Source organism: Hyperoodon ampullatus (assembly GCF_949752795.1).
Source record: "Hyperoodon ampullatus genome assembly, chromosome: 4".
Taxonomy (NCBI): Eukaryota; Metazoa; Chordata; class Mammalia; order Artiodactyla; family Ziphiidae; genus Hyperoodon; species Hyperoodon ampullatus.
In genome coordinates this window covers 62471460-62491062 of record NC_136917.1, presented here as the reverse complement: position 1 = coordinate 62491062, position 19603 = coordinate 62471460, and the positions used below count along the sequence as shown (strand labels likewise).

Sequence of the window (19603 nt, the reverse complement as noted above, 5' to 3'; positions counted from 1 at the left end):
AAGTAAAGGGATGGAAGAACATTTTCCATGCAAATAAAAACCAAAAGAAAGCTGAGGTAGCTATACTTATATCAGACAAAATAGACTTTAAAACAATGACTGCAATGACAATGAATGTCATTACATAATCATAAAGGAGTCAATCCAACAAGAGGATATAATATTTGTAAATATTTATGCACCCAACACAGGAGCAAATAAATATATAAAGCAAATATTAACAGACCTAAAAGAGAAACAGACAGCAACACAATAATAACAGGGGACATTAATACCCCACTTTCATCCATGGACATATCTTCCTTACAGAAAATCAATAAGAAAACACTGGCCTTAAACAACATGTTAAACCAGATGGTTTTAAAAAAATATACACAGCATATTCCACCCAAATCAACAGAATACACATTCCTCTCAAGTACACATATAACATTTTCCAGGATAGACCACATGATAGGCCACAAAACAAGTGCTAATAAACGTAAGAAATCATGTCAAGTATCTTTTCTGACCACAGTGGTATGAAACTAGAAATCAATTACAAGAAGGAAACTGGAAAAATCACAAATATATGAAGATTAAACAACATGTTACTCAACAACCAATAGGAAAGATTACTTATCTTTAGTTTATCTATTAGTTTCATTTACCTTTTCTATTGTCCTTTTAGTCTCTATTTCATTCATTTCTGCTCTGGCCTTTGTTATTTCCTTCCTTCTGCCAACTTTGGGCTTCATTTGTTCTTTTTCTAGTTCCTTCAGGTTATGTTTTTTTATTTGAGATTTAAAAAAATTTTTGATGTAGGCATTTATTGTTATAAATTTGCCTCTTAGAACTGCTTTTGGTGCATGTCATAAGTTTTGGTAAGCTGTATTTCCATTTTCACTTGTCTGAAGGTTTAAAAATTTTTTTTCCCTCTTTTCCTCTAGCCACAGCAATTAGGCAACAAAAAGAAAAGGCATCCAAATCAGAAAGAAAGAAGTAAAACTGTCACTATTTGAACATGACATGATATTATACACAGAAAACTCTAAAAACTCCACCAAAAAATATTGTTAGAATAAATGAATTCAGTAAAGTTGTAGGACACAAAATCATTACACAGATTTCTGTGGTGTTTCCATACACTAATAATGAGCTATCATAAAGAGAAATTAAGAAAACAATTTACAACCACATTAAAAGGAATAAAATACCAAGGATTATATTTAACCAAGGAGGTGGAAGTCCTGCACGGTGCAAACTGTAAGGCACTGATGAAAGAAATTAAACACACAAATAAATGGAAAGATATTCTATGCTCAAGGACTGGAAGAATTAATACTGTTAAAATGCCCATACTACCCAAAGCAATCTACAGATCCAATGCAATCCCTAATAAAATTCCAATGGCGAGAGATCCCCAGCCAAGACAGCAGAAGAGAAGGACCTGAGCGCACCTCCTCTCACGAAAACGCCAAAATCGCAAGTAACTGCTGAACAGCCATCGACAAAAAAAACTAGAGCCTACCAAAAAAGATATTTTCAAAGACAAAGAAAAAGCCACCACAAGACAGTAGGAAGGGCGCTTTCATGACATCATCAAATCCCATACCCAGCAGGTGGGCTTACCCACAAACTGGAAAATAATTATGTCACAGATGTTCTCCCACAGGAGTGAGAGTTCTGAGCCCCACGTCAGGCTCCCAAGTCTGGTGGTCTGGCATCGGGAGGAGGAACCATCAGAGCATTTGGCTTTGAAGGCCAATGGAGCTTAAGTGCAGGGGCTCTACATAACTGGGGGAAACAGAGACTCTGCTCTTAGAGGATGCACACAAGGTTTCATATACACTGGAACCCAGCACAGCAGTAACTCCACATAAGCCTCAGTTGGACCTACCTACGAGTCTTGGAGAGTCTCCTAAGGAGGCGAGGGTCGGCTATGACTCAGTGGAGGGGCAAGGACACTGGTGCCAAAGGTCCCAGAGAATACTGATTGGCATGAGCTCTCCCAGAGGTCACCATTTTGGCATCAAGACCTGGCCCTACCCAACAGCCTACAGGCTCTAGTACCAGTACACCTCAGGCCAAACAACCAGCAGGATAGGAACACAGCCCCACCATCAGCAGACAGGCTGCCTAAAGCTGTGCTGAGCTCACAGCCACCTCTAAACACACCCATTGACACAGCCCTGCCCAGCAGAGAAACTCAACCCAGCTCCACCCACCAGAGGGCAGGCACCAGTCCCTCACACCAGGAAGCCTGCACAAGTCCAGGACCAACCTCACCCACCAGAGGGCAGACACCAGAAACAAGAGGAGCTACGGGTCCTGCAGCCAGCAGGAGACCATGAAAACAGAAAGTTAGACAAAATGATATGGCAGTAAAATATGTTCCAGACAAAGGAACAAGATAAAAACCCACAAGAACTAAGTGAAGTGCAGATAGGCAACCTACCTGAAAAGAATTTAGAAGAATGATAGTAAAGATAAGCCAAGATCTCAGAAAAAGAATGGAGGCACAGATCAAGAAGATACGAGAGACATTTAACAAAGAGCTAGAAGATATAAAGAATAAAGAAAGATGAACAATTCAATAACTGGAAAGAAAAATACACTAGTAAGAATCAGTAGCAGAGTAATTGAAGCAGAAGAAGAAATAAGTGAGATGGAAGACAGAATGGTGGAAAGCACTGCCGCAGAACAAAGAAAAAAATAATGTAAAGAAATGACAACAGTTTAAGAGACCTCTGGGACAACATTAAATGCACCAACATTTGCATTAGAGGGGTCCCAGAAGGAGAAGAGAGAGAAATGGCCTGAGAAAATATTTGAAGAGATTATAGCCCAAAACTTCCCTAACATGAGAAAGGAAACACTCACTCAAGTCCAGGAAGTGCAGAGACTCCCATACAGGATAAACCCAAGAAGGAACATGCTGAGACACATATTAGTCAAAGTGACAAAAATTAAAGACAAAGAAAAAATATTAAAAGCAACAAGGGAAAAGCAACAAATAACATACAAGGGAATCCCCATAAGGTTATCAGCTGATTTTTCAGCAGAAAGTTTGCAGGCCAGAAGGAAGTGGCACAATATATTTAAAGTGATGAAAAGGAAAAGTATATAACCAAGAATACTGTACCCAGCAAGGCTCTTGTTCAGACTTGACGGAGAAATCAAATGCTTTACAGATAAGCAAGACCTAAGAGAATTTAGCAGCACCAAACCAGCTTTACAACAAATGCTAAAGGAACTTCTCTAGGCAGAAGATAAAAGCCCAAACTAGAATCAAGAAAATTACGAATGGGAAAGCTCACCAGTAAAGGCAAACACACATTAAAGGTAGGAAATCATCCACACACAAGAAGAGAGTACAAATGCAGGATACAGGAAATGCATTTGAAACTGAGAGACCAGCAACTTATAACAATCTTCTACATACACAGACTGCTATATCAAAACCTCACGGGAACCACAAACCAAGAATCTACAGTAGATACGTACACACACAAGGGAAAGCAATCCAAACACAACACTAAAGATAGTTACCAAATTATACAAGAAGAGAACAAAAGAGGAAAGGAAGAAAAAAACCTACAAAAACAATCCCAAGACAATTAACAAAATGGCAATAAGAACATACATATCGATAATTGCCTTAAATGTAAATGGATTAAATACTCCAAACAAAAGACACAGACTGGCTTAATGGATACAAAAACAAGACCTGTATATATGCTGGCTACAAGGGACCCACTTCAGATCTAGGGACACAGACTGAAAGTGAGGGGATGGAAAAAAGGTATCCCATGCAAATGGAATCAAAAGAAAGCTGGAGTAGCAATACTCATATCAGACAAATTAGACTTTAATTTTTTTTTTTTTTTTGGCCACGCTGCACAGCATGTGGGAATCTCAGTTCCCTGACCAGGGATCGAACCCTGTGCCACCCTGCATCAGAAGTGTGCAGTCTTAACCACTAGACAACCAGGGAAATCCCCCAAATAGATTTTACAAGAATGTTACAAAGAAACAAAGAAGGATATTACATAATAATCAAGGGATCAATTCAAAAAGATATAACAATTGTAAATATATATGCACCAAATATAGGAGCACCTCAATATATAAGGCAAACGCTAACAGGCATAAAAGGAGAAATCGACAGTAACACAATAATATGGGGGGATTTTAACACCTGACTTACATCGTTGAACAGATCATCCAGACAGAAAATCAATAAGGAAACACAGGCCTCAAATGACACATTAAACCAGATGGACTTAACTGATATATATAGAGCATTCCATCCAAAAGCACCAGAATTCACTTTCTTCTCAAGTGCACATGGAACATTCTCCAGGATAGATCACATCTTGGGCCACAAATCAAGCCTTGGTAAATTTAAGAAAACTGAAATCATATCAAGCCTCTTTTCTGACCACAACGCTATGAGATTAGAAATCAACTACAAGGGAAAAAAAACTAAAAAAACACAAACACGTGGAGGCTAAACAATATGCTACTAAACAACCAATGGATCACTGAAGATATCAAAGAGAAAACCAAAAAATAGCTAAAAACAAATGAAAATGAAAGCATGACAATCCAAAACCTATAGGATGCAGGAAAAGCAGTTCTAAGAGGTAAGTTCATAGCAATACAATCTTACCTCAGGAAACAAGAAAAATCTCAAACAAACTAACCTTACGCCAAAAGCAACTAGAAAGAGAAGAACAAACAAAACCCAACGTTAGTATAAGGAAGGAAATCACAAAGATCAGAGCAGAAAAAAATTAAATAGAGACAAAGAAAACAATAGAAAAGATCAATGAAACTAAAAGCTGGTTCTTTGAAAAGATAAACAAAATTGATAAACCTTTAGCCAGACTCATCAAGAAAAAAAGGGAGAGGGCTCAAATCAATAAAATTTGAAATGAAAAAGGAGAAGGTACTATTAACACCGCAGAAATACAAAGATCATAAGTGACTACCTACAAGCAACTATATGCCAAAAAAAATGGACAACCTGGAAGAAATGGACAAATTCTTAGAAAGGTACAGTCTTCCCAAACTGAACCAGGAAGAAATAGAAAATATGAACAGACCAATAACAACCACTGAAATTGAAACTGTGATTTTAAAACTCCCAACAGGGAATTCTCTGGTGGTCCAATGGTTAGGATCAGTGCTTTCACTGTGAGGGCCCAGGTTCAATCACTGGTTGAGGAACTAAGATCCCACAAGCTGCAGTGCAGCCAAAAACAAACAAACAAACAAACAAAAACAAAAGAACTCCCAACAAACAAAAGTCCAGGACCAGATGGCTTCACAGGCGAATTCTATCAAACCTCCAGAGAAGAGCTAACACCTATCCTTCTCAAACTCTTCCAAAAAATTACAGAGGAAGGAACACTCCCAAACTCATTCTATGAGGCCACCGTCACCCTGATACTAAAAGCAAACAAAGATACCACAAAAAAAGAAAATTACAGGTCAATATCACTGATGAATACAGACAAAAATCCTCAACAAATACTAACAAACTGAATCCAACAGTACATTAAAAGGACTTTACACTACGATCAAGTGGGATTTATCCCAGAGATGAAAGGATTTTTCAATATCTCTGTATCAATCAGTGTGATACACCACATTAACAAATTGAAGAATAAAAACCATATGATCATCGATAGATGCAGAGAAAGCTTTTCACAAAATTCAACACCCTTTATGATAAAAACTCTCCAGAAAGTGAGCATAGAGGGAACATACCTCAACATAAATAAAGGCCATACATCGATATGTCAAACCCACAGCTAACATCAGAGTCAATGGTGAAAAGCTGAAAACATTTTTTCTAAATCAGGAACAAGACAAGGATGTCCACTCTCGCCACTTTTCTTCAATATAGTTTTGGAAGTCCTAGCCATGGCAATCAGAGAAGAAAGAAACAAAAGGAATCCAAATTGGAAAAGAAGAAGTAAAACTGTCACTGTTTGCAGATGACATGATACTATACATAGAGAATCCTAAAGATGCTACCAGAAAACTACTAGAGCTCATCAATGAATTCCGTCAAGTTGCAGGATACAAAATTAATACACAGAAATCTGTTGCATTCCTATACACTAAAAAAAGGTCATAAAGAGAAAAGAAACAATCCCACTTACCATCGCATCAAAAAGAATAAAATACCTAGGAAAAAACCTATTCAAGGAGGCAAAAGACCTGTACTCTGAAAACTGTAAGACGCTGATGAAAAGAATCGAAGACAACACAAACAGATGGAAAGATATAACATGTTCTTGGATTGCAAGAATCAAAATGACTGTACTACCCAAGGCAATCTACAGATTAAGTGCAATCCCTATCAAATTACCAATGGCATTTTTTTGCAGATCTAGAACAAAAAAATCTTAAAATTTGTATGGAAACACCGAAGACCCCAAATAGCCAAAGCGATCTTGAGAAAGGAAAATGGAGCTGGAGGAATCAGGCTCCCTTACTTCAGACTATACTACGAAGCTACAGTCATCAAAACAGTATGGTACTGGCACAAAAACAAAAATAGAGATCAATGGAACAGGACAGAAAGCCCAGAAATAAACCCACACACCTATGGTCAAGTAATCTACAACAAAGGAGGCAAGAATATACAATGGAGAAAAGTCAATTTCTTCAATAACTGGTGCTGGGGAAACTGGACAGCTACAGGTAAGAGAATGAAATTAGAACATTCTCTAACAGCATACACAAAAATAAACTCAAAATGTATCAAAGACCTAAATGTAAAGCCGACAGTATAAAACTCTTAGAGGAAAACATAGGCAGAACACTTTTTGACATAAATCGCAGCAATATCTTTTTTGATCCCCCTCCTAGAGTAATGAAAACAAAAACAAACAAATGGGACCTAATTAAACTTAAAAGCTTCTGCACAGCAAAGGAAACCATAAACAAAATGAAAAGACAACACACAGAATGGGAGAAAATATTTGCAAACAATGCAACAGACAAGGGATTAATCTCCAAAATACACAAACAGCTCATGCAGCCCAACAGCAAAAAAATACACGCAACCCAATCAAAAAATGGGCAGAAGATCTAAACAGACATTTCTCCAAAGAAGACATACAGATGGCCAAAAGGCACATGGAAAGATTCTCTAATGATTAGAGAAATTCAAGTTGAAACTACAATGAGGTATCACCTCACACCGGTCAGAACGGCCATCATCAAAAAGTCTACAAACAATAAATGCTGGAGAGGTATGAAGAAAAGGGAACCCTCCTACACTGTTGGGGGGAATGTAAATTGGTACAGCCATTATGGAGAACAATACGGAGGTTCCTCAAATAACTAAAAATAGAGCTATCGTATGATCCAGCAATCCCACTCCTGGGCATATATTCCGAGAAAACCATCCTTTGAAAAGATACATGTACCCCAATGTTCATTGCAGCACTATTTACAATAGCCAAGACATGGAAGCAACCTAAATGTCCATCAACAGAGGAGTGGATAAAGAAGATGTGGTACATATATACAATGGAATATTACTCAGCCATAAAAAAGAATGAAGTACTGCCATTTGCAGCAACACAGATGGACCTAGAGATTATCATACTAAGTGAAGTCAGACAGAGAAAGACAAATATCATATCACTTGTATATGCAATCTTAAAAAATAATACAAATGAACTTATTTTCAAAACAGAAATAGACTCACAGACTTAGAAAACAAACTTATGGTTACCAAAGGGGAAGGATAAATTAGGAGTTTGGGATTAACATACACTCTACTATATATAAAATAGATAATCAACAAGGACCTACTGTATAGCACAGAGTAGTCAATACTCTGCAATAACCTATATGTGAAAAGAATCTGAAAAAGAACAGACACATGTATATGTATAACTAAATCACTTTGCTGTACACCTGAAACTAACACAACATTGTAAACCAAATACACTCCAATATAAAATAAATTTAAAAAACAAAATGTGCTCTTAATAAAAAAGTATATGTATAACTGAATCACCTTACTGTACAGCACAAATTAACACAACACTGTAAATCAACTATACTTCAATTTAAAAAAATAGTAAAATGTGAAAAAAAATTCCAATGGCATTTTTCACAGAAATAGAATAAACAATCTTAAAATTTGTATGGAACCACAAAAGACCCCCACATACCCAAAGCAATCTCGAGAAAGAACAAATCTGAAGGCATCATGCTCCTACATAACAAAGCTGTAGTCATGAAAACAGCATGGTATTGGCATAAAAACAGACATAAAGATCAATGGAACAGAACAGCAAGCCCAGAAATAAACCCAGGCATATACGGTCACTTCATTTACAACAAAGGAAGCAAGAATATACAATGGAGAAAGGACAGTGTCTTCAATAAATAGTGTTGGGAAAACTGGACAGCCAACATAAAAGAATAAAACTGTACCACTATCTTACACTGTACACAAAAATTAACTCAAAATGGATTAAAAACTTGAACATAAGAGCTGAAACCATAAAACTCCTAGAGGAAAACGGACAGTAAGCTCTTTGATATTAGTATTGGCAATGACTTCAGATTTGACACCAAAAGAAAAGGCAACAAAAGCAAAAACAAACAAGTAGGACTATATCAAACTAAAAGGTTTCTGCACAACAAAGGAAACAATCAACGAAGTGAAAAAGCAACCTATGGAATGGCAGAAAATATCTGTGAATCATTTATCTGACAAGGGGTTAATATCCAAAATATATACAAACTCAGACAACTCAAGAGCAAAACACTCAAGACTATTTTTCCAAAGAAGACATACAGATGGCCAACTGGTACATGAAAAGGTGCTCAACATCGCTAATCATCAGGGAAATGCAAATCAAAACTACAACGATACAGCACCTCACACCTGTTAGAATGGCTATTATCAAAATGACAGGAAATAACAAGTGTTGGCAAGGATGTAGAGAAAAGAGAACCCTGGTACACTGTTGGTGGGAATGTAAACTGGAGCAGCTACTATGCAAAACATTATGGAGGCTCCTCAAAAAATTAAAAACAGAACTCCCACATAATTCAGCAATTCCACTTCTGGGTGTTCATCCAAAGGAAACAAAAACACTCACTCAAAAGGATATATGCACCCCATGTTCATTGCAGCATTATTTATAATAGCCAAGATACGGAAATATGGAAAAAAACCTAAGTGTCCATCAATGGATGAACGGATAAAGAAAATATGATACACGTACACACACACACACCTATATAAAACAAAATGGAACATTCATCAGCCATAAAAGTGAAGGAAATTCTGCCATTTGCGACAAAATGGATGGACCTTGAGAGCACTATGCTAAGTGAAATAAGTCAGATAGAGAAATTAAAATACCATATACCACATAATCCCTCTTATATGTGGAATCTTAAAAAAACAATTAACAAAAAAAAACAAACTCACAGGAAAAAAGATCAGATTTGTGGTTATCAGAGGCAGAGGGTTGGGGGAGGAGGGATGATTGGAGGAAAGTGGTCAAAAAGTACAAACTTGCAGTTATCAGATAAATAAGTACTGGGAATGTAATGTACAACACAATGACTATAGTTAACACTGCTGTATGATACGTAGGAAAGTTGCTGAGAGTAGGTCCTAAGAGTTTTCATCACAAGGAAAAAAACATTTTTTTCTGCATATGAGATGATGGATATTAACTACCCTTATTGTGGTCATCATTTCATGACACATGCAAGTCAAATCATGCTGTACACCTTAAACATATACAGTGCTTTATGTCAATTATAATTCAATACAGCGAGAAAAAGAATGCTGTAGAGGGTAAGAGGTGGAAATTATAAACAGAATATATATCATGAATGTACAAACAAATTTAATGAGAGGCCAGAATGTGTTATTTAAAAAAATTTTTTTAAGCTGTTGCCCCACTCACTCTGCAGTAGGTGGCTTTGCAGCCCTCTACCATCAGACCAGAGGGGATTCTACCTAGGGACGTGGTCCATAGTCACAGGACACACAAGTAACACTATATCTGAACTCTGAAGTCCTGCATTTGAGCCCTGGTCTACTAGCTGTATAGCCTTAGGTAAATGGCTCACCTTCCCTAAGACTTAGCTTCCTCATCAGGAAAGTGAGATAAGGCAGGAGAACTGACTAAACGAGTGGCCAAGGCAGAGAAAGTGGCAAACCCTGTGCCAAGACCAGCTGCTCCTTCCCAGTTCTCACAGTCTGTCCACCTGGCAACCAACACCTGCCTCTTCCCTGCAAGGGGTGCAGCCCGGGACATGGTACTTCAGGTCTACACAGTTGCCTTGGGAGATGTCACTATATTCCAATCGTAACAACTGTGCCCTAAGTTTTCCTAAGGTCTGTAGTCTGCGATTATGTCCCTTCCTCACTTCCTGGTATTAAAATGCCCTTTCTTATATGAAATGGTGGGAGTACATGGTAGATTTTTTACACAACCTGGCCCAGGGAGGACAAAAGCTAGCAAGCAATACTTTGTCCATCTCCAAAGTGACTGACATTCTATGGATGGCTAGTGGGAAGCTGCTGCATAGCACAGGGAGATCAACTCTGTGGTCTGTGATGACCTAGAGGGGTGGGGTAGGGAGGGTGGGAGGGAGGCTCAAGAGGGAGGGGATATGGGGATATATGTATACTTATAGCTGATTCACTTTGTTGTACCGCAGAAGCTAACACAACATTGGAAAGCAATTATACTCCAATAAAGATTTTTTAAAAAATGATTGGCAGCCGCATAGCACAGGGAGATCAGCTCGGTGCTTTGTGACCACCTAGAGGGGTGGGATAGGGAGGGTGGAAGGGAGACGAAAGAGGGAGGAGATATGGGGATATATGTATATGTATAGCTGATTCACTTTGCTATAAAGCAGAAACTAATACACCATTGTAAAGCAACTTTACTCCAATAAAGATGTTAAAAAAAAAGATTGACATTTTAGAAATTCATATTGTTGTACAAATCCAAAAACTCCATGTATTGTGCATACACCCAGTTTTGTTTTGAGCAGCAGAAAACCTGTAAGGTCAGAGTCAGTGGGAGACGTATTTAAGAATCTGTAGAACTGAGTGTCCAAAAAGACTTGTGTGAAATTATCAACCCAAGATTACCTACGCCTAGTCTCATTTGCTCTGCTGTTCGAATCTCTGGAAATTTCATTAAAAAGTCAGCAAAATTTTGCAAGGATGGCAGCTTCTCAAAAGAACCAATCCTTTTTTTGGCATCCCTTACCAGAACATTAATCACTCATTTGCAGTTCAAATATTTCTCAAAAAGAAAGAGGCGCTCTCCCAAAATCATCTTGGGCTTTTTGCCAGGCAGTGAGGAGCAAGTGTATCTTCTTGATCGGGAAGAGTGATTCACATATGGGGGTGGAGTTCAACTGGGGTGGTAGAGCAGGTTTACGTTTGAAAAATCCTAGGTGAGATGACTATTTATCAAAACTTTTGGCAAAAACTGTCTTCTTGGAGATACCTTAAAGATTATCCTATGAATCTTGGTGAGCATTCTGACAGGGGTCTTAACCTTGAAGATTTAGGCAAAAATGGTTTCCTTTGAATCTTCGGTATTTTATGCATTTTAAAACCTTATTTTGGACTTTCCTGGTGGCGCAGTGGGTAAGAATCCGCCTGCCAATGCAGGGGACACGGGTTTGAGCCCTGGTCCGGGAAGATCCCACATGCCGCAGAGCAACTAAGCCCGTGTGCCACAACTACTGAGCCTGCGCTCTAGAGCCCGCAAGCCACAACTACTGAGCCCACGTGCCACAATTACTGAAGCCCAAGTGCCCTGGAGCCCGCGAGCCACAACTACTGAGCCCACGCGCCACAACTACTGAAGCCCAAGTGCCCTAGAGCCCGTGCTCCGCAACAAGAGAAGCCACCGCAATGAGAAGCCTGCACACTGCAACAAAGAGTAGCCCCTGGTCGCAGCAACTAGAGAAAGCCCATGCGCAGCAACGAAGACCCAATGCAGCCAAAAAGATAAATAAAATTTAAACAAAACAAAACAAAATTCATTTGGGGCCAGCCAAGTCCCTCTTAAAAAAGTAAAATTAAAAAACGAAATAAAACCTTATCTTGAGAAGAGTCCCCAGGCTTCTCTGAAACGTTGGGGACCCCACATGAAGGCCTGTCCCATCCCCTCTGGGAAGAGCCAGGCATGCTCCCCCCTGTGCCAGGAGCTCTCTCCTCTCAATCACTTAAATGCCTTGAGTGTTACCTTACCAGAGAAGCCTCCCCTGAGCACCTATGTAAGACAACACTGCCAAGCCATCACTCCACTTTATTGTGGTCGGAGCACCACTTGCCCCCGCCTTGTGCAGTGACTCTACCTCCCTCACTAGACCAGAGCTCCCTGAGCACCAAGGTGCTGTACCCTCACTACCAAGAAGGGGAACAAGCACATGTAGATGTGATAAATATGGATCGAATGGCTGCATCTTCTTTCAACAACTCAGAGTCAAATGTGTAAATAAGTCCACTCTTGAAATTTCTTAATGGGATAATATGCTGTATATGGGAGTAACAGCCATCACAGTTAAAAAATACACTCTCTGCTTCAGTAAGTCCACCTTGAGGACTTTCTCCTACAGACACACTTGCACTTACGCACAGAGACCCACACACAGTGATGGTTACTGCAGCACTGTCTGTCAGAATGGACAGGAGGAACAATCCATAGAGAACTGGGTACATTGCTCCTGCCTACAGTATCAGTAACTGGAGTCACACCATGAGAGACTAAAGGAGCTCCACACGCCAAGATGAGTAAGAACTGCCAAGGGAGTAACAGCAGCAGCTGACATGTGTGCCAGACACTGCTGTAAGCATTTCAAATGAATTCTCTTTTAAGCCTCCCAACCACCCTGTGTTATACCTCCATTTTACAGATGAGGAAATTGAGATACCAGAGAAATGAAGTAACTCTCCCAAGTCACACAGCCAGCAACTGGCAGAACTGGAATATAAAGCCAGGTGAGCTGGCACCAGTAACCACTGACACCACACACACACACACACACACACACACACACACACACACACACACACACACACACACACACACTCTCTCTCTCTCTCTCTCTCTCTCTCTCTCTCTCTCTCTCTCTCTCTCTCTAAAGGGCAGTAGGATGGGGAAGACTTTATGTATCTGTATGCTTTTTATGTGCTTAGACTTTCTGAAAGGGTACATGAAAACTCATTCCAGAGACTGCTCTGGGGAGAAGTGGGAGGACTGTGAGTGAGATTTTATTACCGCACACTCTTTGTACCATCCAAACTCTCACACATATAACCTACACAAAGACATTATGCAAACATTCACTAGAGTCAGTAAATTGTAGGGCTGGAATGGACCCCATCATTTCCCGGTGGGGGGTAAACTGACGCACAGACTTGCCTGAGGCCACCCAAGTAGAAGGAGGAACCCCAAGGCACTGCCAGGGCCCCGGAAGCCCAGCCCCTGGTGGGTTCTGTCGCCTTCTCTAACAGTTTCCACTATGGCTGACTCAGCTGTCACAACTGGAGACTTTCAAAACCTTCCAATTACATAGAATTGGGGGGAAAATTATGATTTGGAATTCAAGTGTTGACACTTGAAAAATACCAACTCCCTTTCACTACAAGTGCTTTAGCATGTTACTAAGGCTTTGTCTGCATGTCTCTGGAAAGGTTATTTTCAGAACATTCCACTTCAACCTGGAGATGCAGGGTTCTCCGCTGTTTCTGGGAGCTGGCACCGTAATTTACAATTAAACAAATGTTTTGAAAATTAGCTGTTCACAGTTCCAATTTCAGCTTCCCCCAGGGTTTAATGTTAGCCAAATACTGGTACAGTAAGCAGACAGTGTGTTTTATTGTGTAGAAGAAAAACAGACCACCATAACAGACTTCCTGCTTTTGTAATCAAGGGAAAAGCTGGGTGTTCGAGTGATTATTGGCATATGGTTATTAGAAACACTGAGTTCCAAATATAGCTACTAGAAGCTAAAGACACACACACACACACACACACACACACACACCCACCCATATATTTCAAGTCCAAAAAGAAAGAAAAAGCATTCGTAGTGTTTGGGAAGTTGGGAAGTTCGGAAAGTTATGGGGCAAAAACTATGACAGAAGACTGGGGGTGACAGGGAGCAAGGTGCAACCCAGGGTTGCCAGAGACACTCGGGTTGGAGAGGTGCCACAGTTCTGCCCCTGCTGGCCCCCTGCTCTGTGGGCAGCCAGCTCCCTGAGGCCCATAATCAAGAGATGATGGATTTGACATCTTCATCTTCTTTTTTAACATTTAAAGGGGGATGCACAGGCACTTTCCCCTGCCTTCCCTGTCCTGCACCTCCCCCCCACATGCAAATGTTGTAAGGGAAAAAAGAAACAGTTTAATCTGCTAATTTTATAGTCAGCAGGAATGAGTAACAGCACTCTGTGAAATCCCCCGCCTGCCCTGAGCCTCCTCCAGGGCTTGTGAGCAAGGTGGAGTGCAGTGTCTGGAAATAACTTACAGGACACTCTCCAGTATCGGGTTTCTCTCTCAAAGAGCTGGGAGTGATTCTGAGCCTGGTGGGGTAGGGTGGGGTGGGGGGTGTCTGTTGGCAAGAGGAATTTAGATTTTGTCGTTTTCAGGGAAGTGTTTGTCCACACCCAGAAGGATGTACAAAAAATACAGCCTCTTAACACCTCAACTAAAGAGAGTCCAAAAACACAAACAGTGTGGGTGGGAGATGAGAGGTCACAGAAGGTGCCCCCCATGTGGTGAAGGCCTGCCTGATATCTGGATGGGCTCAGAGGAGGGGACATGCTGGGAGGGCGGGCTGGCATGTGGCTCCGGGTCACTGCTCCTGGACCTGTTCTGGGAAGGTGTCCTCACCAGCTCACTCTGGTGAGGGCTTTGGGCTCTAGTAAGAATGTCCTGACACTGACACGACACTGCATTAGGCCTTGCAGGGCTTTTCCAAGGGGATATTACTGGGGGTCTTACAAAATGGGGAAGCCACCTTCTGCCAGAGATAATTTCCTCTTAGTCTGGCTAGAGGCCAGAAGGATGACTCCTGAGGGGGCACCCCAGGGCAGGGCAGGGTGGAGCAGCCTTTAGATTCCATTTTATTAAACACAGAGCTGTGCTGTTCCTAGTTTGCTGGCCCTGGAGTCTGTGACAACAGCTGAGAGGCAGGGCCCAGCGAGGAAGAAACAGAAACCATGTGTCCCAGTTACCCTGGAGTCTCAGACAGGTGAATGCAACCAGCCACAGGTGTGGACCTCCCGAGGGTGGACCAGGAAGATCCTGGCTTGGGATTAGTTGGCCTGCCCCATCCCAGAAGACATTAGGTCACACTCATGAGAAGGTTTCGCTCCCCACAGAAAGAACAGCACCTATGAGCTAGTCTCAATCCAAGCTGGGTCTGGCAGGAAGCGCCCAAATAACGCATCTATTTTCCTCCTTAACAAGGTGGTCATTTCAAAGAGCTAACCGTCTGAACCATCCCTGCTGGAACAGGCTCGGAGGAGAACATGCAGCCATGGCAACACAATGACAGTTCTGGGCACGTCAAGGGCAAGCGGGCAGCTGGCACCTCTGGGCAGGACTCGATTGCTGTTGCTCACACAGGGAAGCTCCTGTACACACATGTCCCACCCCATGGGCGTGAGCATCTCCTGGAAGGGTGGGCACCAGGTCCCTCCAGCCTGGGGCTATCTGCCCCAGCACCTCCCCACATCCCCCTTGCCTACAGAAATCTAGTCCCCAACTTGTGTCCAGACTCTGGCCACTTGAGCTGGACTAGCCCTCTGTCACCAGCTCCATTTGTTCCATAGGCCCCCACCCCAGAGGGGAATGAGCCCTCAGCAGGAAGGGGAGCCCGCATGACCCCACCTGCCGGCACCCGCCCAGCCCCACACTCCACACGTCCCTGCCAAATCACCTACGCACCTTGGATTTCCGGGCCCCTTTCTTGCCCCCTGCTTTCTTAGACACAGGCTTCTTCTGGGACGGAGACTTGGCCTTTTTGGCTGGGGGTGGTGTGATGATGGCTTCCAACTTCCCTTTCGATCCTCGTTTCTTCGCTAGCAACTCCGGATGGATGTTTGGTAACACTCCCCCGCTGGCGATGGTGACTCCTTTTAGCAGCTTGCAGGAAAACCAAAGTAGTGGATGGTGAGCCAGACCAGCATGTCCGTGACCTTCAAGAACTCAGCCCTGCCCCCCAACCATGCTCTTGCTTTTGGTTGGTAGAGCTCCCTCCTCCATGGCATCTACAAGGAGGCTGAAAGGACCCTGGCTCACAACACGGGGAGCAAGTCTTCGGAGTCCCTCACTCGGGTGGAGTTTCCAAACCATCTTTCTTCCAAGGAGAGTCAAATACCTTGTTTCATTCCCCTCCCCCAAACCAATAAAGTCTTGGGAAAAACTGCCATGGGGGGGATGGGGAAGCTGCTAACAGTCCAAAATGCAGTCCACACCCTTGATAGCCAGCCAAACAGCACCCTCCCTCTGGACAGACAACTCTTGGGCAGCAAGACTGCCTGCTGGTGTGTCTGGGTGGGGGAGGGAAAGGAGAGCCCATACCTGATTCAGCTCTTCATCGTTGGCCACAGCCAGCAGGATGTGCCGGGGCGTGACCCGGCCCTTCTTGTTGTCTCTTGCTGCATTGCCAGCCAGCTCCAGAATCTCCGCTGTGGGGAGCAGAGGGGAAGGGCATGTGGTCACGTTAAAGCATCAGAGAACCGTGTGCATCCTCCCGGATCCCCTGTTCTTGGTGCCAGGAATGGGAGCAGGCAATTGGCTTCCCGAAGCAGCTACTCCGAGCTATGAAGCTGCAGGCGGTCTGCCTGGCAACACCTGGAGCCAAGTCACAGAGGTGTTGAGAGGCAAAGCTGAGTGGGACTAGGAAGACCCCTGGTCCAACCCCTTTGTTGTGGACATGAAGACACTGAAGCTTAGAGAGGAGAAAGGACCACCAGCTGAAGGCCCTCAGTGAGAAGTGGTAGAGCTGAGATTTGAAGCCCTTTCCCAGAACAGGGCTGCCCACAGTCAGCGCTCCAGACGTCACCAGCACCAACCCCGTGGAGCCAGCAGCGTGGCCCTGAGACTGAACTGTGCATCTTGAGCAACGGGGTCATACATGGGTTTACAGGACTTCAGGGGGTGGTGGCATATTACTTAGTAAATTTCTGTTAATGGAACCAATGTTGAACGCCTGTACATTCAGATTCAAAACTAGAAGGATATGACTGGACCCTTTACAAAGTCAACATCATAAAAACATAAAACAAAAAAGTTTGGGTGTAGTAGATTAAAAGAGGCTGTACATACAAAAAAAAAAAAATGTCAGGAAGAACCTAGGGGTAAAACGGGAATAAAGACACAGACCTACTTGAGAATGGACTAGAGGATATGGGGAGGGGGAAGGGTAAGCTGTGACAAAGCGAAAGAGAGGCATGGACATATATACACTACGAAACGTAAGGTAGATAGATAGTGGGAAGCAGCCGCAGAACACAGGGAGATCAGCTCGGTGCTTTGTGACCGCCTGGAGGGGTGGGATGGGGAGGGTGGGAGGGAGGGAGATGCATGAGGGAAGGGATATGGGAACAGATATATATGTATGACTGATTCACTTTGTTATAAAGCAGAAACTAATAAAAAATTAAAAAAAAAATAAATAAAGTATCATTATGAAAAAAAAAAAAAAAAGAGGCTGTACAGCCACAACAGCCAATTACATATAGTGTCAATCCTTGATGGGATCCTGACTGCAAGAAAAGCTATAAAAGTCATTCTGGAGACAACTGAGGAGATCTGAATGTAGGCCAGATATTAGACACAAAGGACTTATTGGTTTTCTTGGGTGTGATAATGGTATTACCACTCTGAAGGGAACATCTTGTCCTTAGGAGATACATGCTGAAGTATTTAGGGGTGAAGAGCCTTGGTGTCTGCAATTTACTCAAATAATCCTGAAAAAGTCTACAGAGGAAAACAAATGTGGTGAAATACTAACACTTGTTAAATCCAGGAGTGATGTAAGAGAGTAAGACGTCAGAGAGTTCCTCTCTCAGCTTTCTGTATATTTGACTTTTTCCACAAAATAATAAAAAACCTAGAAGGATATGAGCCTGACTTAGAGTTGTTGCTATGTTAGAGTTTATTGACCAGTCCTTTGGGGCAGGGTTCGCCAGACAAGACAGGCTCTTCCACAGCACCAAAGATGGGGAAAATTAGGAAGTACCCTTTGGCAAGAGATTTTTTTCTCCTTGGTGGCCCAGTTCTCTTTGTAAGTGTCAACCTCATCACTTTCACCTCATTTTCTTAATGAGAAATGCAGACCGTCCTAAAATGTATCTTACACCCTCGCTCCTGCAATTCTGTCCACGCCACAGCCCTGCCTGTAATATCCATCTAGCCCTCCCTTCTAGGCTCAGCTCAAGTCTGACCCCTTCCTGGTACTAAAGGATTTCTAATATTCGAAGTTATGTTGCAAACACTAGATGTCTCCAGCAAAATGAAAACTCGGAATCATTATAAAATAACTAGGGAAAAAATTCTAGCTACATTAAAACCACGTATTTAAAACTTACAATATTACATGGTTTATGTTGTTAAGGGGTACTAACAGCTGAACCCAATGCAAACACTAGTCTGTGTGTCAAGCTGAAAAGCTGCTTGGATACTCACACCTGGATCACACGGATTCAATGCCTAAATCCAAGGCAGGAATTCATTTACTCAATAATCACTGCACTGATGATACTTGGACACCAGAGGCAACTGAGGCCCTTGCCTGCTTGATGCTCCCAGGCCATAGGGGTCCCTCACCTTGAATGTCACATGAGCAAGTCACTAGAGTGAGGCCCGGGGAAGAAGGGGAGATAATCAGTACACTTCCCACCCTCATCCATTAGGCTCCACAGGGCTGTTCCCTATACAGCCTGAGTACAGGCCCACCTGTCAATTTCACGGAAGCTTCCCTATAATTGATGGTGACTGTGTGTCCTGAAGCCCAGAGGAGATGACCCTGTCATGGCCAAGCAAGAAAGGGTGCTTGGGATGCCTAAGTGACCTGATGCCCACGTGCAGAAATGAGCCCAGCTTGGCCTCCATTCTCCCACGTTCATGCAGGAGGCAGCACATCTGCAATGCTATTGTCCAACTCATTGCCTGTGAGGAAGTGAAGCCAGAGCCTGACGCAACAGGAACCTGACCCTGGGAGTAAGGGCACAGGAAGGAGAGCCAGCCACAGCCAGCCCAAGGGGCAGGAAGGCTGGAGAGGGCAGTTGGCACCGCTGAGCTGTAGCCCACTTGGCTGGCTTCCTGGCCTCCACCACCCCCTCACCTCCCCAGCCTTCCTCCACTTTGAGGCCACAGGAAACGCGGGACCATCAGTATCTACAAAGCCAGAATATACAGGAGGAGGCTGGGGGATTACAACCTTCTCCCCATAATGTGCTAAGAATGCTTTACCTGGCCCTCATTTAAAAAGAGAGAGAGAAAGAGAAGGAGAGAGAGAGACAGAGAGAAACCCACAATAGTGTCCTAAGCCCATCCATTTGGCAAGAAGATCG

At 42.6% G+C, this 19603-nt stretch overlaps 1 protein-coding gene across 4 annotated transcripts in view; it reads right to left on the bottom strand.

Annotated features, from left to right (window-relative positions):
* Nucleotides 1-19603, bottom strand: part of MACROH2A1 (macroH2A.1 histone) — a 71237-nt gene that overhangs the window by 33099 nt on the left and 18535 nt on the right. For all 4 annotated transcript variants that reach the window (XM_079704128.1, XM_079704130.1, XM_079704129.1 and 1 more), the window contains exons 2-3: nucleotides 16608-16714; nucleotides 15972-16169 (exon numbers count right to left, since the gene is read on the bottom strand). In XM_079704128.1, coding sequence (XP_079560254.1) covers nucleotides 15972-16169; nucleotides 16608-16714 — 305 coding nt within the window. The remainder of the gene's footprint in view (nucleotides 1-15971; nucleotides 16170-16607; nucleotides 16715-19603) is intronic.